The sequence below is a fragment of the Scylla paramamosain genome, chromosome 20 (genome assembly GCF_035594125.1).
Source record: "Scylla paramamosain isolate STU-SP2022 chromosome 20, ASM3559412v1, whole genome shotgun sequence".
Lineage (NCBI taxonomy): Eukaryota > Metazoa > Arthropoda > Malacostraca > Decapoda > Portunidae > Scylla > Scylla paramamosain.
In genome coordinates, this window is record NC_087170.1 from 12,376,495 (window position 1) to 12,392,308 (window position 15,814).

The 15,814-nt window shown below is 44.7% G+C and overlaps 1 protein-coding gene across 7 annotated transcripts in view; it reads left to right on the forward strand.

Moving 5' to 3' along the window:
* The window catches only part of LOC135110335 (ATP-dependent helicase brm-like), a 38,019-nt gene that overhangs the window by 14,108 nt on the left and 8,097 nt on the right, over nucleotides 1-15,814 (forward strand). For 2 of the 7 annotated variants that reach the window (XM_064022567.1, XM_064022573.1), the window contains exons 1-14: nucleotides 7,329-7,487; nucleotides 8,797-9,881; nucleotides 9,994-10,124; nucleotides 10,235-10,356; nucleotides 10,617-10,755; nucleotides 11,022-11,224; nucleotides 11,708-12,005; nucleotides 12,312-12,582; nucleotides 12,757-12,944; nucleotides 13,392-13,601; nucleotides 14,176-14,370; nucleotides 14,766-14,939; nucleotides 15,167-15,280; nucleotides 15,469-15,704. In XM_064022567.1, coding sequence (XP_063878637.1) covers nucleotides 8,801-9,881; nucleotides 9,994-10,124; nucleotides 10,235-10,356; nucleotides 10,617-10,755; nucleotides 11,022-11,224; nucleotides 11,708-12,005; nucleotides 12,312-12,582; nucleotides 12,757-12,944; nucleotides 13,392-13,601; nucleotides 14,176-14,370; nucleotides 14,766-14,939; nucleotides 15,167-15,280; nucleotides 15,469-15,704 — 3,362 coding nt within the window. In that variant the 5' untranslated portion in view covers nucleotides 7,329-7,487; nucleotides 8,797-8,800. Of the gene's footprint in view, nucleotides 1-7,328; nucleotides 7,488-7,517; nucleotides 7,651-8,796; nucleotides 9,882-9,993; nucleotides 10,125-10,234; nucleotides 10,357-10,616; nucleotides 10,756-11,021; nucleotides 11,225-11,707; nucleotides 12,006-12,311; nucleotides 12,583-12,756; nucleotides 12,945-13,391; nucleotides 13,602-14,175; nucleotides 14,371-14,765; nucleotides 14,940-15,166; nucleotides 15,281-15,468; nucleotides 15,705-15,814 lie in introns of those variants that run through there. The other 5 variants (XM_064022572.1, XM_064022574.1, XM_064022569.1 and 2 more) reach the window with 3 other exon arrangements.

Consider the following 15,814-nt stretch of genomic DNA (forward strand, 5'->3'; position numbering starts at 1 on the left):
GCACACACACACACACACACACACACACACACCTTTACTACGGAGAATGGAGGTGCACCTGTAATCCCTCCCCCTACCCTCCCCCTCCCCCTCACCTGTGCGCGGCCAGGTAATCAGGAATAGCACTAGCCAATTTATGGAGACATTACGCAAATTGCCTGATAACAGCTTTCGGGAGACGTGGTTTTGTTGTGCATTTTGTGCCCGCCTGGAGGAGGAGGAGGAACACAAAAGAATACAAAGGAAGTCCAAACAACAACAACCACCCCTGAGGTCCTTACTATCATAGGTTGTTTGGGTAACTATTCTACGCTATCAGTGGGAGGGACAGGATAGTATAGAGGAGGAGGTGGTGGTGGTGGTGGTGGTGGGTGTGGGGGTAAGGAAGAGAGGGAAGTGGTAAGAAAGAAGGAAGAGGGGATAAAGGAAGAGGAGGAGATGGTAGGGAAGGAGAAGGGGATATGGAACAAGAAGAATTAGAAGATAAGGAAGAACAAGAACAACAACAATAACAACAACAGCAACTACTACTACTACTACTACTACTACTACTACTTCTACTACTACTACTACTACTACTACTACTACAAAATAAAAATAAGAGATGGCATGATGGACGAGAAGGAACCCTAAAAGAAGAAAAAGTAAATATTATGATAATGAATGAGGAAGAGGACGAAGAGGAAGTGGAGGAGGAAGTGGAGGAGAAGGAGAAGAAGGAAATGGAAAAGAAGAAAGAAGAAGAAAATAAAAATAGAAAATACATAGAAAAGGAGATGGTGTAATGGAGTAAGAGGAGAGAGAGATGATAAGGAAGAGGAAGAAGAAGAGAAAAAAAGAAAAGAAAAAGCGAAAATGAAGGAGAGAAAAAAACAAAGCAGCGGTAATGAGCGGAATGATACACACACACACACGCGCGTACACACACACACACATACACACACACACGCACACGCACATACACACACACACACACACACACACACACACCGCTGGGTAGCATTTGCAACATTTAGCAGAGTGAAAACGTTGTCGGGGGCGCCGCACACTGCTCCCCCAGGACACTGCAGCCCCGCACACCATTACTGCCACCTGCCAAGCTCTTCCCCACCACACACCACCACACGCCAACCACACACCAACACACACCAACCACACACCAACCACACCAACCACACCAACACACACCAACACACACCACACGCCAACCACACACCACTACCACTACCACACACCACCATCACTACCACCACACTCCACCACACGCCCTCCACACACCACACACATTCTATCATCACCACAAGTACAATTTATAGGGGCATTCATCCTCCCTTTCTCTTCTCATCTCCCCCACACACCTCCCCACCACTTCCCCTCTCCTCCCCTCCACTTCCCCTTCCCTTCCTTCCATTTCACCCTCTTTGTTTTCCTCTCTATTTCCTCTTCCCTCCCTTCCATTATTCCCCCTCCCTTCTCACCACTTCACCCTCCTTCTCCCCTTCCACCCCTCCACTTCCTTCCCCCTCGTCCTCCCTTCTCTCCCCTCCTCTCACTCGGAATCAAACACATCCTTCACGCAGAGAAATACAGAAAGACGAAAAATAAGTTATAAATACACAATACTAAACGAAAAATGTGTACGAAAAAAAAAAAAACATTGTAATTTGTGCACGTAAAGACCGAAACCACGAGGGAGAGAAAGAAAATGATGAATTATGGACGGGGCTGGAAATGCTGACTGGAAAGGCTGGAAAGACTGGCTGGAAATAGTGACTGATCCGTTTTAAGAGGTTCCAGCCAGACTTCCAGAATTTGTCATTTTGTCGTGGTAGTGGTGGTAGTGGTAGTGGTGGTGGTGGTGGTGGTCATGCAGGCAGATTACAAGGACGGCTCCAGGCAGGTGGGACAGGTGGGATGGCCGCGAAAGACACGTAATTACTATGGAAAGGAAAGTTATGAGTATACTCGTATGTCTGGTTTTCCTCAAGTGGCGAGCCCTCTAAAGGTTCTCTAAGGGCGTGGAGGAAAGGAGTGAGAGAATGTGTGTGTGTGTGTGTGTGTGTGTGTGTGTGTGTGTGTGTGTGTGTGTGTGTGTGTGTGTGTGTGTGGGTGGGTGGGTAGATAAGGAGGGATATGTAATGATGTAATGTGTAATGGAATTCTTAATTAAAATAACGTTATGAGTTTTTTTTACGATATTAGTCAATGGTATTAATTAATGGGAGAGGAAAAATAAAATCCTAACTAACTTGCCACTCACAAAAAGTTAAAGAAATATAAAAAAAAGATAATGGTGATGGATAATGGATGATATTTAATATAAAGGTTAGCTAATCGAGTCTCATACGTGTCTTCATATTCCTCTTCTGTAGCAGTTCAAGTCGTACATAGGAAAAAAAAAAAAAAACAAGTATATACAAAGTACATATAGAGTAAGAGTATGTATAGAGAGTTCCGGAGTTGTGAACGAAGTAGAGAGGTTGAAAGAAAAACATGTACGAATAGACAGAGTTTACCAGTGTAACAGAAGTAGGAAGATGAAATAAAAAAATAAATAAAAAAAAACATATAGAGATCTCCAGAGTTTACCAGTATGAATGAAGTGGGAAAGTGAAAAAACACACACACACACACACACACACACACACACACACACACACACACACACACACACACACACACACACACACACACACACACACACAAGTAAAGAGCTTCATAATTTACCAACGTGACGTGACACAGCCTACACACTCCTACAGCATACACTAGTGAGGTACACGTCCCACAACTCTCCCTCCCTTAAAACACACCAGCACTACCCACGCAGCACTAACCACGCAGCACTACCCACGCAGCACTAACCACGCAGCAACCCCATAAATCCGGGAGACAGGGGCGCCAAGCAGTGAGTCCTGAGAGTCTCGTTTAATTAATGTGTCCTTACCTTCCCTGACACACGCGGCGGGGAGGCATGCGGGGTGTCTCTGCCTGAAGCACCTCCCCCTTTAAACACACCAGTGACACCCCACCATAGCACCCCCTCTTGACACCTTCCCTACTACCACAACACCCACTTTCACATCCCACCTTGACACCTCCAACACCATCCAACCCTTCACATCCACAGCTATGAGCCTTACCCCAGAAAACGCTTTGCTCTCTCACCATTTGATTAATTTCAAAGGCCACAGAGATGATTAGCCTGGTTCTCAAGAGCGTTTCCTACGTTAATAATGTGGAAATCATGTTAATCTGTCACCAGAACCGTATAAAGAGGCTTAAAAACAGTGTTATTTCAACTAAAATATATTGTGGAGATGCGGCGCGGAAGTATTTCAGAATGGGGTGCTATGTCAAAGGGCGCTGGAATGCAAGAGGGGGTTAGGGGAGAGGGGAGATTAAGAGTGAGTGACGCCGCTTTCTGTACCATATCCCGATTTCTCTCCCATGTTTGTAATTTCAAGGTAATCCAAGGTACTTTAAGATAATTCAAGATACTGTCATATGTAATCAGATTCGAGTGTTGTGTGAATATAATTAATTGATGTGGTGTTTTTCTCTCTCTCTCTCTCTCTCTCTCTCTCTCTCTCTCTCTCTCTCTCTCTCTCTCTCTCTCTCGCAAGGGTAAACATTTTCATTACATTCCAAGACAAGAGAAAATGGTGGGGAAGGGGTTCAATAGAAAACGTAAAACAGTGGACAAGAGCAGACATTACAGTATGTGCTCTCTCTCTCTCTCTCTCTCTCTCTCTCTCTCTCTCTCTCTCTCTCTCTCTCTCTCTCTCTCTCTCTCTCTCAAAAGTCTAAACTGTAACGATGGTAAGACTCGTTAAGTTTCATTATATTGTACCAGCGGGAAGCAATTTGCAGAGAGAGAGAGAGAGAGAGAGAGAGAGAGAGAGAGAGAGAGAGAGAGAGAGAGAGAGAATTTCGTCAATAGTTGATATGTACATAGTTAAACGAGATTTGAATCTTTATTACGCGGGAATAAATAATGGTAAGCAAATCAGAAGTTTTAAAAGCTTGAATGACAGGAAAAAGAAGAATAGAGAGAGAGAGAGAGAGAGAGAGAGAGAGAGAGAGAGAGAGAGAGAGAGAGAGAGAGAGAGAGAGAGAGAGAGAGTGAAAAGAGAAAGAAATCACACGTCCGATTAAAATTAACGTGTCAATTAGATTATTTTTGTCACGTACGTCAATTTTTACTCTAACGTACGAATCATTTCCGGTTTGAAGCGCATGTACGATTGAGAGAGGAGAGAGAGAGAGAGAGAGAGAGAGAGAGAGAGAGAGAGAGAGTAGATGAACATGAATCGAACACACATTAAAACAAGGAATTATTCACATCACGTACAGGAGTGACAAAAACACGGACAGTTCACTTCACGCAGGTACTCATCACAGTGCTACGTAACATTCCTAACTAACAGCCATGAAAAAAAAAAAAGAAGAAAAATGTATATATATAAAAGGTTCTTCGCATTAAAAGGAAAGCATTAATGAGATCAAACACCTTCTGTAAAGTTAATGCAATAAATTAGATTACTTATTACCACCAACTGTGAGCTCTCTCTCTCTCTCTCTCTCTCTCTCTCTCTCTCTCTCTCTCTCTCTCTCTCTCTCTCTCTCTCTCTCTCGCATCAGTTAAATCTAATAGTTTCATCACAGTTTATCGAAAAAACGATCCCATTAAAGAATTCTATCCCATAAAACTATAATGAAAGGCTGTCTTGTTAGGATAAAAAGTATACGAGTTTGATTAAAGAATTATGTCCTCTAAAACTATATTTGAAAAGACATCTTGTTAGGATAGAAAATGTACAAGTTTGTTTGATTGTAGAATTCTACCTTCTAAAGCTTTATTTAAAATCAGTCTCGTTAGAATAAAATGTATACAGGCCTGTCTGATTAAAGAATTCTTTCCTCTAAAACTCACTAATTCATTCACTCACTATCATGTTAACTCACTCACCTACTCTCACTCACTCATTCACCCATTCACTCACTCATTCACTCGTTCATTCACTCACTCATTCACTCACTCGTTCATTCACTCACTCATTCACTCACACTCACTCATTCACTCATTCATTCACCCGTTCATTCACACGCCATATGACCTCGCCTAATTTAAAATCAATGAATCAACGTTCACTCACTCACTCCAGAGTTCACCCACACCTGTAAAAGTGAGGTAGGTCAGGTCCCACATGCCCCCCCCCCCTTTTAGGATAAAAATACATTAACTTGTCTCTTTCAGTCAGTCAGTCTGTCAGTCAGTTTGAAAGCCCGAATGCGCCTTGTGTAGAAGCAAGGGAATAAGAGGCTCGGCTTAGTCTGTGCAAGGAGTCTGAAGAACGTTCTTGGTCTGGGTCTCGGTCTGGGTGTCGGATGGAGTGTACGATAGTTGAAGGACAAGGGTACGGTGTGTTCCGCCCTCCAGTGAAAATGTACGGTAATTGGAGCTTAAGGTTATGTCTGAGAGGTCATGAACAGTGGAAGACAGCGAATGTGGAGAAATGTAGGTATGTGAAAGGAAAAATGTGGAAAGAAATTAATGTTGAGGTGAAGTCAGAGAAGTGTATATTTCATTGATGATTTACAATAATAATAGTAATAATAGTAATAATAATAATAATAATAATAATAATAATAAAGAATTGGTATTGAAACGAATGAAGCAAAACATGAGGAAGAATAAGTTTGAAAGAAATGTAGATAGTAATGTATATTTTTCCATGAATAACTCTTTGGCAAGTTGAGCGGATCCCGTGAATAAATACGCAAGTAAATAATTAAATAGTTGAATAAATAAATAAATTAATAAATAAATAAAACAAAACCTCCAACGAACGAGATAAATGAATGAAACAATAGAAAAAATAGAAAGAAGATACTTACAGTGAGAGCAAAAAAATAATAAGAGTAAGAAAAGATAAAAGCAAGATAATCAACACTAACTCCTTTTCACCTCGTTCATCTTATTACCTCACCCACACTCACAACAGACACTTTAGACTCCACACGCCTTTAGAAAAACACATGAAACGAGAGAAAAAAAAATAATAATTACCTAAATTTCTAAGAGCTGCTGATAATTAACTTACTAAGGATATAATAGAAGTAGTAGTAGCTAATGATTGTTTCCTAGAGCACCTTAAGTAGTTAGTTGGTCTACTTATGGTTCTTATTTCCAGCGTGGGGGGAAATGTAATGCCACGCGCAAATTTTTTTTTATTCCGTAGCCTGCTTATCCATCTGATTATCATAACTTTGTGTGGGTTCTGTGTAATACGTGTTGCATAGCTCGTGTATGGAAAAATTGCCCCATATGTGTTTTGTCGGATGCATAAATTATTGGTGCATTGAGTACACACACACATACACACACACACTCTTCCTCATTTCCTAGTTCAGTCCCTCACTTGTTCACTCACACACGCAACGCAGCAAAACGCAACATTACACCACCATGACAGACACACACACACACACACAAACACATACTCACTGGCAGCTTGATAAATTGCATGATTACAGACCTCTAATGGGATCCACTCATCAGATTTCCGACCATACCGGGGAATGCTTCCATTTAATGTGTGACGCCCGTAAATTCTCTCTCTCTCTCTCTCTCTCTCTCTCTCTCTCTCTCTCTCTCTCTCTCTCTCTCTCTCTCTCTCTCTCTAAGGTGTCAGACTCAACAATTCCCTCTTTCTTTGACGTTTTCTCTTATTTATTCATATTTATATCTTATTTATTTAGTCTCTCTCTCTCTCTCTCTCTCTCTCTCTCTCTCTCTCTCTCTCTCTCAAGCCGCCAAAACAACCGCTATTCGGATCACTGCGCTATACGGCTCGGTCCGCCATGGCGTCAATAATATACTCTACTTTAAATACGAATTCCATGGCGTCAAACAGTATAGTTTTAAAATACACTTAGCTATCTTTAAAAAATTATAACATTAGATCGCCGGATATAGAAGTCTATTAAAAAAAGGCTTTGTGGAGAGGACGCTGGGGTAGCAATCCTGCGTTGCCGATGTGAACACTTTCTACTTAGAAAACTTAAAGATTTACGCTTACATCACATCTAATAAGCATTACTACCCGTCACTATTAAAATATCTTTATAATTCAACCCATGAAATATGAATTTAAGAACTAGAAACCTGGAGACATCGGAAGAAGTGGAAACAATGTAACAGCCCGAGAGGACTTAACATATGAAAAAACGTATGAAATTAAAACCACAATGGATATAAAAATCCCTAACATTTATCAGCAACAAAATTAAAGTGGATAGTAAGATAGATAGCGTATTTCTGCTGCTGAAATAAAATAAAATAATGGACTGGGTGTTCCTGTTTAGTAGACGTGGCTACGCAGCACGCGCCCGTCATGTGTACCTTCTGTCTTTGGTGACGCTGCTCTTATTTTACCGGGATTTAGCGGCTCTGTGCGGCTCGCTGGCGACCCCGCGACCAGGTGAGTGTGCAGGGCGGGGCGGCGCGGGCGTGCGGGGCGGTGGTGGGCGTAAGGGAGGCATGGGAGGCTGAGATATGAGGAAGACCGGGAAGACACCGCCGCCCTGAAGCGTTTTTGTGTTGTTTGGCGGCGGCTGTGTGTGTGTGTGAACGGAGGTGCTGTGGTATGTGCGTGTGTGTTTTCAGGTTTACATGCTTGTATGTAATGTGTGAACGGAGATGCTGTGTGTGTGTGTGTGTGTGTGTGTGTGTGTGTGTGTGTGTGTGTGTGTGTGTGTGTGCACCTTGGGATGCTGTGCTGTGCTGTGTGTGTGTGTGTGTGTGTTTGTGTGTTGAGATGCTGTGTGCTGTATTGTCTATGTTGAGATGCTGTGTGTTATGCTCTGTGTATTTTTTCCTGATGCTATGTGCGTGTGCTGGGAGATGAGTATGAATTAGGTGTGTGTGTGTGTGTGTGTGTGTGTGTGTGTGTGTGTGTGTGTGTGTGTGTGTTGGTAGATCCAGATGATTAAAGGATTTTCCATTAACTTTTATTAACTTTAAACTTCTATTGGTGAATACATACCTTCCTATGTTTTTGGTTTTAACATTAGTAGTACAAATTGCTTGGGCATTATGAAAATAACCTTGGACAACAGGATGCTATTAATTTCTCCGTAAAATTACAGTGCCTTGTAAAATCATGATCTATGCAATGAAGAAATCAGTCATCTAAACTTAACCCAGTCAAACCTAGCTGCTGGATGAAAATGTTAATGTTACTTCAATATTGTTCATCTAATTTCTTTATTTGTTTACGTAACTGCACTTTTCTATCACAAATCTACCTCACCAGAAGTTTAACTTATCCCTTACTAATGGGACGTGTTGTTCTAGCAATATGTGCGCTTGTGATATGAACCAGATGGGCCTCTAAATAAATCAAACTCCTACCTCGTATGACTTTCTGTAGTGCATCATATCAGGCAGTGTGTGTGGCTGTGTGGTGAGGTGTTGGACCCTAGATGAGAGTGTGAGTTTGATGGCTACGCAGCTATTGCTCTGGACTGAGGAGTGGCTCTCTTTTAGCCCTGGTCCATCTCTGTTGTTGTGCACTGTGCCTCACTGCAGCTGTATGTATGTGGCAGAATGTTTTACCCTCATTAAGTAAAAAATTATTTAAAATTATCAACTTAATAACATCAACATACATTTCATCAATAAATGTGTGAAGAACAGTTAGTACTTCATACGTCCCCTTGTCTTGCATCAGCCTGACCCTTCGTGTCTCATGAGTGGCTCTAGTGTGTGTTTCACGTCTCCTGTTGCAGCACAATGTCGGCTCCAAGCCCCAGTCCTGGAAGTGCTGCATCCCCCATGGGGCCGCCCCAGCAGTCCCTATCTCCCATGCCCCCACCCCAGGCCACCTCCCCAGCTGTAGGTCCTCCTCAGGCCCCTTCTCCCATGGGGCCTCCCCAGGCACCCTCCCCCATGGGACCTCCAGTCATGTCCCCTGGCCCTGCCCAGCAAGGGCCTCCTCCTGGACCTGGCATGTCACCTCAGAGTGGTCCTGGCCCCCACCATGCCTACCCCCAGGGACCACAGGGAGGACAGGGATGGCAGCAGCCTCCTGGACCCTACCTCAATAACTACCAGTCCCAGCCATCCCAAGGGCAGCAGGGTCCCCCCTCCATGGGGCCTGGCAGCCACCACCCACCACAGGGCCCACCAGGAGCACCCTCAGGGAGCACCTTGGCACCCCCCAGCAGTGGTGCTGGTGGCCCCAATGGTCCTAGCCCCAGCGGCGGCTCCTTCCAGCAGGAGAACCTCCACGCCCTGCAGAAGGCCATCAACACCATGGAGGACAAGGGCATGCAGAATGACCCTCGTTACACTGACTTGGTCAACATGAGGGCCAAGTATGGCACCATCAACATGGGGCCACCGCCCCCCACAGGCACCACCACAGCTGGGGGTACTCCTGGCCCTTCAGTACCCCCTGGTGGGCCAGCCTATGGACCCCCTGGTGCTCCTGGAGGACCAGAGGGACAGAGGACAGGTCTTCTGAATGCCAATCAGATGCACCAGCTACGTGCACAGATCATGGCATATCGCTGCATTGCTCGCAACCAGCCAGTGCCGCCCCAGGTGACCCAGCTGGCCCAGGGCAGGCGGCCTGAACAGGACCCCAACAGACCCATGGGACCCACTATGACTGGACCTGCTGGGCCTCCTTCAGGACCTCCGAGTGGGCCTCCTCCAGGTCCTCCCACTGGCCCCCCCAGTGGACCACCAGCAGGGCCTGCCACTGGACCCCCATCAGGTCCTCAACCAGGGCCCCCAGCTGGTCCTCCTGGACCTCCAGGGCCCCCAGGACCCCCAGGCCCCACAACCATGCAATACCCCAGACACCCAGGTGAGTTGACAGGTGGCCAGCAGCTGCCTGGCAGTCTTGTGATGTCTGAACACAGTATGTCATGTTGTGTAACATGTACATGAATCACAAGTTGCTGATTTGTATGTTGTAGGTCCTGTACCTGTGGTGAGGCCACCCTACAATGGCACTGGACCATCCCAAACCCCACCTCCGCCCGTCAGTGTCATGAGCTCCCAGCCAGGCACCACAGGACCCCTGCACGGCACCACACCCCGCCCCCAGGTAAGGCTGCCCATGCCACACTCCAGGATTGGCTGTATGTTTGCAGAAATGCCTTCATTGTATGTATGTCAGCAGTTTTTGGGGTTGTACTGATGCCCTTGTATCTACAGGTCCCACAAGCCCCAACAGCCACCACTCCAGTGCCTGCTGGAGGGAAGACCAGCCGTGTCACCCCAGTCACCAAGCCTTCAGGAGTGGATCCTCTCATTCTGCTGCAGGAGAGAGAAAACAGGTACATGACAGTGGCTTTGGGTTGCTTTATTATGTTGGATGGAAGGCATCACTGAAGGCTTGTCTTTGCCAACTTGATAGTCCTGCTTTCCAGGGCTGATTTTGAGATTTAACTGCTTTGTCATCAGTCACATTCCTCACTCAATTTTTTACAGAAAAAGAATCCTCCTTGTATCTGTTTGTCACACATTTCACCCCCTTTTCCCTCTCATTAATACCTTAAGACATGGCACTTAATCAGCCAATCTTTCCCTCCATCAGGTTGGCTGCACGCATTGCGCATCGTATCGACGAGTTGTCAGCACTGCCTGCCACCATGGCTGACGACCTCAAAGTTAAGGCACAGATTGAGCTGAGGGCATTGCGTCTCCTCAACTTCCAGCGGCAGCTGAGGGCAGAGGTGAGTTATGAGCAACCACTAAGTGAGAGGAAAGAGAGAGATGTGGACTCTATGGCCATTTTTGTATTTGCAATTTGTCATTATTTATATTACAAAGTTTATATTTTGTATTTGCCTTACTGTGATTGCAGCTTTATGATTTTGTTATTCTCAAGTTTGTTGTAATTTCTTAAGCTGCTATTTCTATTGTGCCTTTATATTTCAAGATTTTTTTAAGTTTTTAATTTTTCACATCACCACTTGGTCTAATATCCATTGTTTGGCAGGTGGTGGGCTGCAATCGCAAGGACACCACACTGGAGACGGCCATCAACATCAAGGCGTACAAACGCACCAAGCGTCAGGGACTGCGAGAAGCGCGTATCACCGAGAAGCTGGAGAAGCAACAGAAACTGGAGGCGGAGCGCAAGAAGCGACAGAAGCACCAGGAGTACCTCAATGCAGTCCTGCAGCATGGCCGGGAACTCAAGTGAGTCATGATGAGGATCTGGGAGAGGATGTAGATGTGAATTTTGTGTTATTCTCCATATCCCTTTATACATGCAATTTTTTAGCCACTCTTATATTCTTTTAGATATTCTGTCATTTCATCTCTGTTTTCATTTTTTTCACCATCATTAGCATACACACTTTCCTTTCCATTCCTCTTCCCTACCATTTTCTGATCACTCATTCACACTCTCATACACTTCCTGAAGCCACACCTCACCACAAGCACCTCTTTCATACATTCACTCAACCACACATCCTCAAACAACCACATTTTCCACACAAACACAATTTCACCCTTCAACTTGGACATCACTCACTCAAACAATCATTCTCAAGCCACATATCTCACCACACAAACACAGTTTCAACCTCCAACTCAGACTTCATCCACTCAGTTACTCCTACACACATTTTGAAGCCACCACATTTCACCATAACCACCTACTCCTCCACCACACAGGGAGTTCCACCGGCAAAACACACTCAAGATCAACAAGCTGAACAAGGCCCTGCTGATGCACCACATGAATGCCGAGCGAGAGAAGCAGAAGGAACAGGAACGCATCGAGAAGGAGCGGTTACGTCGTCTCATGCTGGAGGATGAGGAGGGGTACCGCAAGCTGATCGACGAGAAGAAGGACAAACGACTGGCCTACCTCCTCACCCAGACTGACGAGTTCATTGCCAACCTGACAGAGATGGTGAAGGCACACAAAGAGGACCAACGACTCAAGTACAAGGAGGAGCGCAAGAAAGTGGTGAGTGATTGGCTGGCTGTGATGGGTGTGAGAGTGTGTGTGTCTGTGTATCTTTTTTGTGTGTGCATCAAAGATTTATCTTATAATTTATCCATTCCTTATGTCAGATTATTGCTGCAAGAAATATGTATAAGCAAGTGTAGGAAATATTTTTTTTATTTTTAATAGTAAATGGTAATTGTATGCTAATTAGACCAAAGGAAAAATTGCACCTCTGATTGGAGAAATTTGAAAATCAGATTTGTAGATTGTGTTTTGCCTGTACTCTTGATATTCAAACTCACTCACCCATTCCACCCAACACAGCGTGAGGAGAGAAAGCGAGCACGTGAGGCTGTGTCAGAGGCCGGGGAGGATGGGGAGAAGATAATCCGCATCCCTGTCATGGAGTCAGCCACTGGGAACATCATGAGTGGCCTGCAGGCACCCACAGCAGAGACCCTGGAGGCCTTCCTTGCCGCCAACCCGGGCTGGGAGGTGCTGCCTGAGGAGGATTCTTCAGAGTCTTCCGATGATGATGACCACAAGGAGGAGGAGGAGAAGAAGGAAGACGGCGAGAATGAATGTAAGGATGAATGTAAGTGGGAGACACAGACACACACACTAAAAAGACAAAAGAAAGAGGTGATAGCATTGAGAAGTATACATAAACTGAAGGGAAAATTATACAACTATAAATACAACAATAAGACAACACAAAACTATATATACAACAACTCAAAAAAATACACATCCCTTCTCCCACCTGCAGTGAAGAACGAGAAGGAGGTGGTGGGCAACCCGAAGGAGGTATTGAAAAAGGCCAAGGTGGAGGATGACGAGTACAAGAATATTTCTGGAGAGAAGAATTACTACTCCATCGCCCACACGGTGAAGGAGACTGTGACCCAGCAGGCAAGCATCATGGTCAACGGCCAGCTCAAGGAGTACCAGGTCAAGGTGAGGGAAGGGAGAGGTGCAGGGAGGAAGACTGGTTTGAGGATTACTATTACTGCTGCTGCTGCTTCTACTACTTCTAGTATAGCCTCTACTATTATTACTACTACTTGCTGTTGTTCTACTATTTATACAGTTATTGGTACTGTTGCTGTTGTTATTGTTGTACTTATACTGCTGTTACTACTATTACTACAGCTACTGCTATTGCTACAACTGTTGCTGTTGTTCTAATAATGGAGCTATTACTTCTATTACTATCACTGTTGCTGTTTTTCTTCTACTTATATGGCTACTTCTATTATAGTTACTAGTACTACTTTTACTGATATTACTATTATACTACTACTACTACTACTACTACAGGTGCTCCTGCCACTATTATCACTTCTACTGTCACTGCTACACACACACACACACACACAGTTCTACCTCATACATTCATTCCAGGGTCTTGAGTGGCTGGTGTCTCTGTACAACAACAACCTGAATGGCATCCTGGCTGACGAGATGGGGCTGGGCAAGACCATCCAGACCATTGCCCTGCTCACCTACCTCATCGAGCACAAGAAGAACAACGGCCCATACCTCATCATTGTGCCCCTCTCTACCATCTCCAACTGGGCACTTGAGTTTGAGAAATGGGCCCCCACTGTACAGGTAAGGTCCCGTGTTCCCATGTCCTTGCATTTGTGTTAGGTGACATGATTTGAGGGAGTGCTGGGGAAAAGATAGGGTGTGTGGTTCTGATGGGATAGAAGGACAAATTTTGAGGTGATGAATTAGGATAACTTGAATGGATGCATACAGTAAAGTAGGTAAAAAAAAACTATTAAGTCTTTGCCTATGAAAGATTTACTTCCCTCAATGGTTGTCATGTATGGTACTTCCACAGATTTGTTTTCTCTACTTTCCAAACAAATGTGATATGAAGAGTGATAGAAAACATCCTTTGAGAGAGAGAGATTGCTGTAAATCTTTAGTCTCTTTAATAAGTTAGAATGAATAGAATAACATGGTTTGACAGTAAATGAACAGGGTCTTCTCTTATAATTCATCACCAACTGTAAATCCTAAATATGTTTAGTAAGTTAGAGAATGAATTGAATTACTTGGAAGGTAGTGCATTTAGTAAATTAGAGGAAGAATAGGGCTACTGGAAATAAGTGAAGATTTCATAGTATAAATAAAACTGGATCTTGTGTTTCACCCTGTCAACTTTTCTGCACAACAGATTGTCACTTACAAAGGGTCGCCACAAGTGCGTCGCATTGTGCAGAACCAGATGCGTGCCACCAAGCTGAACGTGCTGCTCACCACCTATGAATACATCATCAAGGACAAGGCGGTGCTGTCCAAGCTGAGGTGGAAGTACATGATCATTGACGAGGGTCACCGAATGAAGAACCACCACTGCAAGCTGACCCAGGTGACCTCACACACTTGTTATCACTAGGAGGAGGAGGGCAGCACTGAATAGTCTTGACCTGTCTTCTCTGTTTCTTTTTCTACATAGTTGTATTTTGCAATGGGGCTAAGACTGAATGCTCTGTGTGTGTGTGTGTGTGTGTGTGTGTGTGTGTGTGTGTGTGTGTGTGTGTGTGTGTGTGTGTGTGGTCTGGGCCACCCCATGTGGGGATTGCTGGCATGATATATAGATGAATAGATGGAGTTCTTTTCTTAATCTTTGCTGCTAGTTACTCCTCATATTTTTATACTGTGATACAGTAACTAATGTATTTTGCTTCACCAGCCACCACTACCACCACCATCATTCCAGCTCCTCATTACATCTGCTTACCTGCCTCACATTTTCACTAACAGACACTGAACACCTTCTACAACGCTCCACACCGCCTGCTGCTCACCGGCACACCGCTGCAGAACAAGCTGCCAGAGTTGTGGGCTCTCCTCAACTTCCTGCTGCCCTCCATCTTCAAGTCATGCTCCACCTTTGAGCAGTGGTTCAACGCTCCCTTTGCCACCACTGGAGAAAAGGTGAGAGAGGACAACATTCATGTGACAACCTCTTATTACATGCTTAGGTAGTTCCTTTGCTGCTTCCACTGTTGTTCTCCCTTCCCACATTTATAAACCAGAAAGGAAAGAGAGAGAGGAAGACTTCTACATTACTTGTCTGTTATACATTTTATAGTTCTTATTTTCTGTTACTGTTCCTGCTTTACTACCACCATTAACACAACACATCTGTCCTATCGTCCCAGGTGGAGCTCAACGAGGAGGAGACCATCTTGATCATCCGTCGCCTGCACAAAGTCTTGCGTCCCTTCTTGCTGCGCAGACTGAAGAGGGAGGTGGAGGCACAGCTGCCAGACAAGGTACTGTTTCATATGCTGCTGTTGTAGCTCTTGGATCTTGTGGAATAGCTGTCAAGTGTCTGAGAATGTACATCATGTCCGGTACTGTTTTTTTTTTTGTATAGTTTATGTATTTACTTTATCTATAGTGTTTTTAAGGCCTTGCTAGATATTTAAGACAGTGGTGTGACAAGTTTCGTGTCCGACAGGTTGAGTACATCATCAAGTGTGAGATGTCTGGGCTGCAGCACGTGCTGTACCGCTCCATGCAGACCCGCGGCGTGATGCTGTGTGCTGAGGACAAGAAGGGCCAGAAGAGCAACACAAAGGCACTTATGAACACCATCATGCAGCTGCGAAAGTTGTGTAACCATCCCTTCATGTTCCAGCACATTGAAGAGGCCTACTGCAACCACACTGGCTTTGCAGGAGGCATTGTGCAGGGGTGAGTGTATGGCAGGAGGAGAGGCTCTGGGTGCCATTGTTTGGGCTTTGTGTGGCAAGGCAATTATTCCTGTCTCTGTATCCTCTTATGTTATTCTCTAAATTGTCATA